Source organism: Vigna angularis, chromosome 4 (assembly GCF_016808095.1).
Source record: "Vigna angularis cultivar LongXiaoDou No.4 chromosome 4, ASM1680809v1, whole genome shotgun sequence".
NCBI lineage: Eukaryota > Viridiplantae > Streptophyta > Magnoliopsida > Fabales > Fabaceae > Vigna > Vigna angularis.
The window spans coordinates 41,341,356-41,353,800 of record NC_068973.1 but is presented as its reverse complement, the minus strand read 5'-3'; the positions used below and the strand labels follow the sequence as shown (position 1 = coordinate 41,353,800).

The following is a 12,445-nucleotide window of genomic DNA, read 5'->3' as shown; positions in this document are numbered from 1 at the left end:
ATATATTATAAGATTATATATCAAATATAAAAATATTAAATTTTTAATATAAAAGTAAAATAATTAATACAATAGAATGTTATAAAATAATCTATTTAAACATATTATTATTTTAAAATATAGTATTTTGTTTAATACAATTCGATATTAGTTTTTATTTTATTTTCAATTTTATCTTACCTCTAATTTATATTTTAAAAATACGTTTTATATAAAATTATTTTTAAAAAATATTTTATAAACTTTTTAAGTATATATATTAACAAATATTTTTATTTGTCTCTCCTAATATTTTTTTTTTATTTTCCATTCTTTTTCTACATCTACTTAACATTAATAAAATTGTATTTTTATTATTAAAATATGAAATGATTTAGAAAGTATTAAATAGAAAAGTAAATATATTCAGTTCTTGAGGTACTAGATAGGTATTGAAAAATTAAAAGGTGTACATATATCATCTTCCTATAAAAAGGACAGGAAACATCTTTTTTCTCTATCTGTATTTAGAACATCTTAAAATGTGTAAATACAACAGCATGTAACAGAACTACCTATGTGATGTGTTAACACTTCATAACATGTTCTCCGTCCGAGGAAAAATTATAACTATGAACATTAGCAACGCTGAGTCTTGGGATTTTTGCTGTAACAGCACTGCTAAATATAAAAAATCAATGACATCAAAGTGTTAAGTTGAATTAGGAGGCCATTTCTGTTTGTAGTTGTAGTTGTACCCTCTTTGGCTGCCTTACCAGTTGATCTTCAAGTGATCTTTCTCTCTTTCTTCCATTACTCGTTGGTGGATCTTCTTTCTCGTCAATGAGCGAGAGAAATCTCTGAAAACGACCAGAAATTGACCAGGCAGTAGTAGAAGATGGAGGTTCAGAAGGAGGAGATTTCCGTAACTGGAACATGATCTGCAAAAAATGCAAAAGAAGAGCAACAAAGCAAGCTATCCCACAAATGAGAAATAGACCCCAGAAGCTTTTAAGCTGAAGACGATCTGAATCGATTTCAGCATTGTCTAAACAAGAGCTTCGTGTCATCCACTTGTCATGAATCCGTTGTAGATCACCCGTTTCAGAAAGTTGTAGAATGGCTGTTGAAATATCCTCAGCCAAAGGGGAGTCCCGAGGGAATGCCTGACAGGCCAACAAAACCAGAATCATGATTCTCATAACCAAAAAGTACCATTTGAAAACCTTTTTTAGGAGTAAAATGATCGTAACAAATGAGTTCATCTAATGCATATACATTAGGATTTCAGAAACTATGGATCTAAAAGTAGAGAACTAGAGGTACTCACAAAGCCCCAGCCACTTCTGGTGAACTCCTGACCAACAATTCTGAAGGTGCACTGGCTTGATAAGAAGATTTCAACATAAGGCCGTTCATCAACAATAGCAGCAACACCTCCTCTTTTTTTAGGACCAAGCTTTAGGGCCATAGCATATTCTTCTGGAGTTCCAAGGGCAATAAGCCTGGATTTGGATATTCCAATATCTTGAGTCAAGTAATGTTCTGCAAATGAACCCACTTGGTATCCTATAGGTTCATCACCAGCCTTTAAGCTATCTATTCCACTGATAGGAGAAGATAACTGTTGCACTGTGAGTATGGATGTTAAACTTGCAGTGTAGCTGGAAGTGAGGATCAATACCACAAATAGCCATAGAAGCATCACAAACCGACCAAGACCACTCATGGTATTCTCTCCTGCAGAAACAATGAAAAAAAAAACAAATAAAAAACTTCATTGTGTCCATCCACCAAACAAAAGAAACCGAGGTTTCACTTACTGTGGGAAAAAAACAGAGTTGACAGGCTAAACCTGCAGGCATTGTTAAAATATGGATCAGACACAAACGAGATCACCCAGTTCAATCACGAAGATGATTCGTATCATGCAATGCAACTACTCCACACAATAGCAAACTGCAACAGTATAAATTCTAAAAACGTGTTTTTTTGCATCCTATTGATAAGCATAATGCCATGAAAATCCAGTAAACATGATGCTACCGAACAGGCAGGTGTTGCAATGTTTCTCTTGGATCACTCACAAGTAAAAGGTATGCAACCATTAAGCCAAGTATACAAGTAAGATGATCAAGCAAATAACTTACCATAACAAGGTTATAATTTGCTGTCTAGGTGGACCTCTGAACTCATCATTGATCCTGTGTTCCAGAATCCATATAACTATCCCAATGAAAAGGAAGAAACATGCAGTCACAATCCACATAAGAGGAGTAAATGGCTGCAGGAAAGCCCAACCACCAGAATTAATTTTTGTAAATGGGGCCACCACAACAAGTCCCGATGCTGCATATGGTTGTGTAAAATCTACAGCCCTTGTCCGATTTGTGACAATAGCAATGTCACCAATGGCACCATCAAAGTACTGTACCAAGAAAATGTACTAATTAGCCAGTTGATTAAAATAACACGCCGCAATATGTTATAGATGATCAGAATTAGGAGACATAAACATACACCAGTTGTGATCAAGCGGACAAGTTCTGTGTAGCTTGGATTTTTGTGTCCGTCTCCAAATGGAACAAATTGGTAAGGAACGGCATAAGGCAACAAGTTCAGAGCTGCTGTGAATACATCAACACAAAAACCTTTGAACATCTCAGTTCCCTTCACTGGTGAGACAAATTCACGATAACTGACTCGGATAGGCACACCAATCCTCAACTGTCTACCATTATTTGGGAAGACCCATCCACGCGGTTTAGATAATGTTTCTCCAGGCCATATCACACTGTAAAGATTCTGATTCGCACTAGATCTATTAGGTGGCTTTGCATACAGTATCTCAGGAGATACAATTGACAAACCAGAATAGTTGGACCAGTAACCAACCCTCCTAAGGCCAGTTCCAACCACATTAAGCACATCATAGGCAGGATGAACGAGAGATCGATCTGCTTCAAATTTCATTCGACCTGATAGTCCAACAAAATCACTCTGCAATATGTTGTTCAGCAGAAGCGTTCCGTTGTCAAAAATGCTCATTGCATCAAGGTTCAAATCACTTCCCTTATCATCACCACCACCCAAACTTGTGTAATTCGTAGACGAAAGAACCCCACCCTGACTGAAAAAATCATCAAGGGCCCGTGCAACAAGCCACACAGAATCATAAGCGTAGAGGCCATAAGAATGTAACCCCAAAGAGCCACCGGTCAACTTGTTCCACCGAGAGACAAATCCCCTTTTTCTATCTGAGTCAGGTGTATGCTGGCGCAGAACAAGTACTCCCTGGAGAACATCCATTGTGTCTGAAGGGAGAGAAGCAGAATCCAAAAGTGAAGAGAGCCAGTCTGTGACTATCCACACGTAGCCATTGTTTGTCATCCCAAGATAACGCGCCACATTGAAAACCATAAAACCATAATCAGTTTGTGCATGGAGAACAATGACTCGAGACTGCATCAGTGCCACTTTCACCAGCAAACTAGTAATTTCTCCCCGGTTGACTTCAGTTCCGGAATTAATCCCTTCCTTGAAGGAGATTCTACAGCGCCTGGCAGCTAGTTCATCGTCCAAAGCAGCCACACCATTCCGTCCATAATCATCATCCACGTATATTGCAATCACCTCCTTCCAACCATAGTAATCAATGATTTCAGCAACAGCCTTCATTTGGTACAGATCACTCTGTGTTGTCCTCACAAAGAAAGGAAACTGCAGCGATGTCAGGGTAGGGTCTGTTGCGGCAAATGACAACAAAGGAACTCGTAGTTCATTTGCAACATGGGATATTATATGCGCAACCACAGAAGATTGTGGTCCTATTATAGCAACCACATCAGTCTCCATGAACCGCAAAGCTGCAATTATCAGTCAAAACAACATACTTATCACCTATTCTCAGTCACATAACAAACAATTAACTACATAATTAAAACACAAAACTCAGATTCAGTTCCAACTGCGTTTTTAGTACTGTCTCTCTAATTAAACAGAATTAGAGTAACAGGGTACCACCCAAGAACAAAGGTATGCATTAAATGGAAAAATATAATAGCACAGAATCGAATAAATCACCTTGAACCATGCCTAAGAAACCGCTGTAATTGGAATTTTGCATAGTGAGAACAATTTTAGTTCCATATAGAATGCTAGAGTCGGCGTTAACATCTTTCACGGCTTCCTCCAATGTAATTTTAGCCACTTTCCCTAGAATAGAATCGAGGTTGAAGATTGCTCCAATGTTGACGATGGCGGGTCTCGAGGACGACACGTTTGCAGCCCCCACAAATCCCAGACACCACACCACCCAACAAACCACCCGAAACGAATTCATCTCAATCAACAACGATTTTTCCCTTCAATTTTTCAAGCAGTCACTCCCTGCACTCGATTCCCAAGACAAAAACACCATCTTTACCCGACCCAAAAGAATGGCAGAGAGAAAACAGTAACAGCAACCTCGTACAAACCACCAATCCCATGAAAGTATTTCAAAACTTTAAATGCTTTGCTCCCCACTTAGTGAAACAGAGAAGCGTTTTTCAGATTTGGGTTCCAGAACAATAACCAGGTTTGATTCAATGGAAACCTGGAAGTCGTGAGTGGTAAGGTTTCACATTTATTAAAAAGGAAGCAAAAGAAAATATGGTTGTTTGGAATTAGTATGTAAACAAAAACTTAAGAAATAGAACAGTACTACTAGATTTAGAAATTGGATATAAAGGGTGAAGAAATTAATTAATGTCGGTTTGTCTTTGTTGAAGTAAAAAAATAATAATGGACTGAAGAACAGAAACAGGTAGTGGATGTGGCGTGGGAGTGGGAGTGGGACTCCCACGGCATCATCTGCAAATTGTAAATAATAAATGATAAAGCTTTTTGTAAGAACCTTATTGCCACCAAGAAAAACCACACACTCTCATCCATCCACGCTTTCACATGTAAGATATGGAAACAACGTTAACTATTTGAGTTTGAAACTTCCTAGATCCTCCCAAAACTCCATTTTCAATCCTGCTACTGGCCCGCCAACCAAGCAAGCAAGAAAAAGAAAAATAAATTTTTTCCCACATATATATAATATTACTATATACTTTTAGTTTTAATTTAAGTGAACAATCTTTATTTAATTCATGTGCTAGATGGTGGGATGTTTAGAATAATAAATTTTATTGTGGGTTGATCATATGAACAGTAGAACGTTTTAGGTTTAAGACGCGTACTTAACATAATTTTCATGCAAAGCGAACATATAAAGTAGATTTAGGCCCTAATATGGCACACATTACAAGAATGAGTTGATGTTTACATTGAATATACGAAAATGAATTTTTCTGGGGTTTTAATTATTTTTGCAGTTATTTTTCAATATTCTTTCCGTGAGTGCAGTTAAGAAGCTGTCTTCTTTTTCCTGAAACACACCAGGAATAAACTAAACTGACTCTGAAGGAATGAACACACCAACCGAGTGTTTCATTTTGCTTTGAAGTAAAAACCCTTCCTTTAATTTTATAACTTAAAAATTTGAAATGTAGAGGATGAAAAATATCATAACAAGATGCAAAATTAAGTATAAATCTGAAAAGGTTTGGCTGAGTTAAAAGAAGGAGTTGGTGTGTCGGGAATAAAGATAAAGATTTGTATGGGGACAAAGCAAAGACACGGTCCTTTTCTTCTTTTTATTTGTTTTCTTTTTCTTCTTTCTTTCTTTCCTTTCATATCATATGGAGATGAAAAAGAGACCAAACAAAGGTATGAAGTTATTGTCGCTTTTTTCTTGTACACACAAATGTTATGTTGGAGTGATAATTAGTGACATGGAACATAACAAAACTGCAGTCTTTTCGATCATCTTTTTCTTTTTCCTGCTCTCACGTTCATAAACAGTATTCTTTGTTTTTGTTTACATAATTTCTAATATTCTTTCTTTTTAATCTTAAATCAACTAGAGATAAGACCAATTTATAATTTATAAATAAGAATAAATCTCATCTACAAACCGATTTTATAAAATTGAGTTAAATTTAAAATTCACATCTAACATGATATTAAAGTCATGATTAGAGTTTATTCTAATGATAATTTATTGTATGTCTAATTCCACACTCAAGATGTATATATATTTTCTTTTTTTCTCCTTTTTCTTTTCTTTTTCTAATTTTAATTATTATTTCAAGACTAGTTGTTGTGTGCTTTGAAGAGAATATACAAAATTGAGAAATAATTATTACAAAATAGGATAGAAGGTGGTATAGATTTTCTTAATTTCTTTCTTTTTTTAATGTGTCATTTATTTTTTAACTCACGTGGTATATATAGTATTTGATTTTATATTCTTAACAAATTTTAATATAACTCTCATAAATTTCTTTTAATATTTTATCACCGGCTTTCATATTTATTGTGTAATATAATTTGTTATTTTAATCAATTTTGACTTTACCTCAATAGCCACATGAGATATGTGTGTATATGTATTATATAAATACATTGTTGACTATAAGATAATCTTTACATATATTCAAAGTTTGTGTACCTTTATTATATATATACATGAATTCATCCATGTGTTAAATTGGATCCTTTAATTCAATGCCCACTCAGATGGGATGTATGTGAAAAGACAAAATAAACAAAGATTACTCAAATAACTACAATAAGAAAAAAAGTGAACACATCTTCTCCTTGAATCAATGAAACAAACAAAAACAAATTTGGTGATATAAGATGATTTTATATCTTCCTTAATTACAAATCACAATGCACAATAAATATAATTTTTATTATAATTATTTAGAAGTTATGTTGTCAATATATAGTAATTAAATTCAATTAATAAAGTGTGAAAGACAGGGAGATAAGTAAATTTTATTAAAAAAATCTTATGGATTAAAAAGGTGAACTCTCTAGTATATATTTTTTTCTTTTCCAAATATCACTTATTAGTGTTTTATGTCATTGTACAGGTTTTAAAACCCAAATCAAACAAAAGATTGAACTTTATTATTTACAAAATATTTATTTAATTAATTTTATAAAATTATTATTTTAAATAATTTTAAAAGAAAAAAAAAACTCTTTGTTTCTTTCCATTTCATATCAAATCGAAAGGTTTAATTATCTACAAATAACTGTTTATGATTAAAAAAAGTTATCTACAAAATACAAAAATTAGTAAACTTAATTATATATTATTAGAAAAAAAGTAAACATATATACGTGTAACGGCTAATGTTTTCACTAATAAAAAAGAAAGTTTAATAATATAATTTTTTTTTCATTATTTTAGGTTTTTTATTTGCATTTTGTTTACCTTATCTTTATTCACAAACATAATATATCTATAATTCCAAATACATTATAGAAATTAAAGAAAAAAAAAGAGAAAAACAAGATTATTTAAAGTGATAAAAAAATGAAATAGAAATTTATAAGGAAAATGTGACAGAAAAAATTAAATTTAATTGTATAATATAACTAATTACAAAAGTTTATTTAATTATATTTTGAAAAAGGATAAAATATAAATTAAACTTGGAAACAATTAATTATAAAGTAATTAATTTATATAATGAAAATTAATATATTTTTTAAAATATTCCATTTAGTTAAATTAAATAGATATAATATTTAATTACAAATGAATTTTTTGCATACAATTTTAAAAAGATATAAATGTGTTAAAAATTAATATTTTAAAATTAATTTTAAAAATATACTTAATAAAACAATAATATGTAAAAGGGAATTAATATAGCAGAACTACTCTAATAAAGAACAGTACATTTTAATTATTAAACATCCATATGAATTAATATGAAAACAGTCAAAAGAAATATAAATACGTTCATCCAACATAAATACAAACATTATAACAACATAGTACTATGTTTATTAAAATGAAGATACCAAAATATTTACTCATCATTTACACAAATGTTAATTAAATTATATATTAAAATAATATATTTTAATATACATTTTAATAAGAGAGGTAATAGTGTATCATGTTCAACAAGTTTTATATGCATTGTCTATGTACAAATATGAATGAAATCACTAATCATGGTTCTGAGAATCCAATGTATGAACAATAGTTTGATTTAAAAAATAAACATATTTGGGATTATTCCAAGTAGGCAAATTTTTGTTTGATTGAAATGATGCTATGCATAGTAATAAGTGTATCATTATTTATAAAAGAGATGTTTTGTTACAGTTGGCTAATGCACAGTAAAATAGAATGTATCCATAAATAATAACTTAGACAATCATGTGTTGAAAGAAACAAGATTCACTTCTAAGTTTTCACCAATCACAAGTGCACAAAGTTAAAATAAAATTAATTAATTCAGTTTCTTAAATTTAGTATTAAAATGCTCCTCTAAAAAAAATCCTTCTAAGAACATGTTGCAAGAATTTTAAGTTATTCTAGCAATATAAATTATTTGACTAATTTAATTAAAATTTATTAAATACCATTTTTTGTAAGACAAAAAGATTATACCTGAACCATCATAATCTGAGAAAACATGATAGAAAGTATCTAATACTAAGATCCAGCTATAATCATCCGAGGCTCTTGTCTTGGACACGTAGACATAATGATAATCCAAACATTTCAAAACCAATTGTCGTTAAACGCGTGTACTTTCAGAATCCGAGGACTTTCACTTACCTTTACCACGTTTGAAAGGACAAACCCATCCTCAGCCCTTCATTTCCCTCAACACAGATCCAACGGCTTCCCGGTCATACATAACATCCAATACAAACTCTCCACGTGGCGCCATTCTCCATCAGAACCGCCATAGACACAACATGTTAACCTGGAATCCCCGGTCACACGGTGCGTAGGTTTCCGTTCTGTTTGTCTCACCCTGATTTTATTGGAACAATAGTAATATAGCAACATCGATTTAGGTTTTCTTCCTTCTTTCATCGATTCAAGACAACAACAGTGTTTTGTTTTTTAGGTGGCTCGCTCTTTTGGTTTTGTTGTGGACGTGAAGGCTTCCTTCAACAGCAATTTTCGGTGCCTTATTTCCAATTTCTAATGTGCAAAATTTAGCATCATTTAATGATTCTACCACCTACTCTCTTTTTTGTGCTTTCTTAGTCTACCTGATCCCAATTATTATTTATTTATTGAAACTCACATCTGTGTTTGTTCCAAGACTTCATCTTTTACATCATCATAATTGTAATCGTTGGACTTTTGGATTTATTGGATCCAATCATTCCTTGGTACTTCTTTGGGTACCTTCTATTTTCAATACCAGCAATCAGTGGCCGTGGCAGAGTTACAATTCACATACCTTCAGGATCCTATCATTTCACTGTTGATTTGTTCAGACCGTATATTTGCTGGGACCCTAATAAATCTTCAGTTTGGTAATTTCCTGGGAAATACGCAACCACACGTAATTTTGAAGTTGCCATTTTAGTAATTTTGGGTTTTGTATGTATGATTTGGGAGTGGTTATGCCTGTGGGAATGGATATTCCTCCTCCTTTTAGTGTGATAGAGGACAAAGACAGTGCATTTACAATGGAAGATGATAAATCGGGAGATTTGGATAATCTAAAACCAATAGTCAAGGGTAAGCCTCCCCGGCATGTTTCGAGTTTGAGGCACAGCGTTAGCACCACCAGATTGATGGCAGTAGCAGATTTGGTAAGTTTGACATTTTCATCTGATTTGGCTTTGTGGGTAGATTGGATTTTTCTTGCTATCTTTTGCCCCATGTTTTGTAATTTTGGTATAAAAATATTCTTAATGTCACTGTTTTTTGCTCTTTTGTTGCTAACTGCTATTTTCAGTTAGGCTTTTATCTTCTTTCTCTGTTTGTCTTAAGATTGTGAAGTTTTATGTTATGCTTTGCTCAAACTTTATGATCCATCTTGCAAAACTAAAATGAACTTACATGCTGTAAAGGTTTGTTATTCTTTCCAAATTTTTCTGGAACCTCACTTTGTTTTTAACATCAATATAATTTACTTTTCCATTTCTTAATTTGGAAAGTGTTGATTACTGATTTTTCTGTTTCTCTCCACTTTTTTAAGAGTTTGGATGTGGGGGTTACTGGAAAGTCATCTTCTGAAGAAAAGACGGAATTTCTACCAATATTTCGGTCAGGAAGTTGTGCTGAAAGAGGACCTAAACAGTATATGGAAGACGAACACGTATGCATTGATGATCTTATTCAGCATATAGGTCCCGCCTCCACTATTCCTTTACCTGGAGCTTTTTATGGGGTTCGTATGTTTTGTTTATGTTTTACCTGGCTTTATAATTTACACACTTGCTATTATGATAAAGCCTGATTTTTTTGGTTAACACACGGCTTTACATGTTACTTTGATGCATTTGTTCTTCTTTATCCTCTAAGTTTATGTTTCATCAGAAAGTTGTGTTTTACAATCCAACCTTTCTCATACTGCAATATTATTAATGAGATGAAATATGGCTGATGTTCGATTTCCGTTACATTTGACTAAGCTGGTAACTGGGACAAAGGAATTATGTAGACCATAGGAGATGATTCTTTTCTTTACTAGCAGATACTGTTTTGTTCCATTCATTTTGTTGCTCACATGGTATGATCGAGACACTATATTGTTTTCATGTTAAGTTCAGCAATTGATTAACTTCTACTAATTGTTCAGGTGTTTGATGGCCATGGAGGTACAGACGCAGCTTTGTTCATAAGAAATAACATCCTCAAATTCATAGTTGAGGACTCCCATTTTCCAACTTGCGTGGGGCAGGCAATTACAAGTGCGTTTCTGAAAGCAGATTATGCATTTGCAGATTCTAGTTCTCTTGATATCTCCTCGGGGACCACTGCTTTAACTGCTCTTGTATCCGGAAGGTAATCAATTTCGATTATGATCATATTAGTTATTTAATATCAATGATTCTGTATCAGTTCACTGATGATGGCAAGCATTAGTTGCCTTCCTAGCATATCGGTTTTTAGATCCTACTGTAAATTTTATATGTGGAAGTCGGTTCATCATCACCCTAGCAGTAACCGATAACATTGTAGAGGGACTTATTTAATCAACTTTTCTGGAAAATATTCCGGTATCTTACTTCTTTAAAGTTAACAATTCACTTTCAAGTATAAAGTAAGTAAATCAAAATAGTGGTTGATGAAGACATTTAACACTCAATTATTACGAACAAATACCTGGTAAATCATAAATGTATTAGAGCTTAGAATATAAAAAATTGATATCCTCATCAATGACTGAAGTTATTTACCTTATCCTTATATCCTGAATATAAAGGAATCAGATAAAAAATTCTGAAGATTGATTCTCTCGTCAATGACTGAAGTTACTTAATACTCACATAACCATTATAAAGGAACCGAATCTAAAATTCTTAGTAACTATAGAAGTGATTTGTTGTTTTGCTCTTTGGACATGGGAGGCAAAAGTTAGGGTAAGAAACTTACGAGTTTTCAACATGCATGTTATTGCCCCATGTGGAGACTGCATTGCAATGCAAATGCAGTTTTATTGGCAATCTTTCTCAAGTTGTGAAATTTCATCGTGGACAGGACCATGATAGTTGCCAATGCCGGGGACTGCAGAGCTGTACTGGGGAGGCGAGGTAGAGCAATTGAGATGTCAAAAGACCAGAAACCAGATTGCACTTCGGAAAGGCTAAGGATTGAGAAACTTGGTGGAGTGGTGTACGATGGATACCTGAATGGGCAGTTATCTGTTTCCCGTGCCTTGGGAGACTGGCACATGAAGGGTCCAAAGGGTTCTGCCTGCCCCTTGAGTTCTGAGCCAGAGCTGCAGGAAATCATCCTCACTGAGGATGACGAGTTCTTGGTCATGGGCTGTGATGGCCTATGGGATGTAATGAGTAACCAATGTGCTGTGACCATGGCAAGGAAAGAACTAATGATACATAATGATCCTCAAAGGTGTTCAAGAGAGCTGGTCAGAGAGGCTCTAAAGCGTAACTCGTGTGATAATTTGACTGTTATAGTGATATGTTTCTCCCCAGATCCTCCTCCTAGGATAGAGACACCTCCTTCTCGGGTCAGGAGGAGTATATCAGCAGAAGGCCTCAATTTACTTAAGGGTGTGTTGGATTGTTAGTGTTGTTTCCTTATGGTTGTTTAGGTTTAGAAAGCATGGACATTGTTGTGTGTATAAAAAACTGCCATTGATCTTTGTTATGGAGGTTGCTGGAGGATCTTGGCTCTCTAGTGCTGCCCCATACATTTCGAGCTTATTTTTATCTGTTCACCTTCCTAACTCCCGTTAGATCTGTCTTGTTGTACATATGAGATTATGAGATCAGAAGTTTCTTCAGTTTCGGGGATTATATTCATCAGTTCCGATTACTTTGCTCTCAAGAGTGGTATAATTCGAGTGATATGAAATGCGAGATAGGTGGATTTTATTTTTTCTTTATTCTTCCCTGAGATTAT

The 12,445-nt window shown here is 33.6% G+C and overlaps 2 protein-coding genes across 3 annotated transcripts; one reads left to right on the top strand and one right to left on the bottom strand.

The window, feature by feature from the left end:
* Positions 1–542: 542 nt before the first annotated feature.
* LOC108342887 (glutamate receptor 3.3) lies at positions 543–4,999 on the bottom strand. The gene is made up of 7 exons (XM_017580779.2): positions 4,877–4,999; positions 4,063–4,576; positions 2,500–3,845; positions 2,130–2,407; positions 1,803–1,834; positions 1,310–1,719; positions 543–1,145 (listed from the first exon to the last, which is right to left on the bottom strand). The coding sequence occupies exons 2-7, from the start codon at positions 4,319–4,321 to the stop codon at positions 702–704; spliced, it is 2,769 nt and encodes a 922-aa protein (XP_017436268.1). The 5' UTR covers positions 4,322–4,576; positions 4,877–4,999; the 3' UTR covers positions 543–701.
* Positions 5,000–8,703: 3,704 nt separating this feature from the next.
* LOC108342888 (probable protein phosphatase 2C 27) lies at positions 8,704–12,326 on the top strand. 2 transcript variants are annotated; one of them, XM_017580781.2, is made up of 5 exons: positions 8,704–8,836; positions 8,964–9,663; positions 10,053–10,244; positions 10,656–10,861; positions 11,558–12,326. In XM_017580781.2, exons 2-5 carry the CDS (start codon positions 9,451–9,453, stop codon positions 12,108–12,110), a joined length of 1,164 nt encoding a protein of 387 aa, XP_017436270.1. In that variant the 5' UTR covers positions 8,704–8,836; positions 8,964–9,450; the 3' UTR covers positions 12,111–12,326. The 2 variants fall into 2 exon arrangements, with proteins under 2 accessions (XP_017436270.1, XP_017436269.1); XM_017580780.2 differs by having other exon boundaries at positions 8,832–9,663.
* The last annotated feature ends 119 nt before the right edge of the window (positions 12,327–12,445 follow it).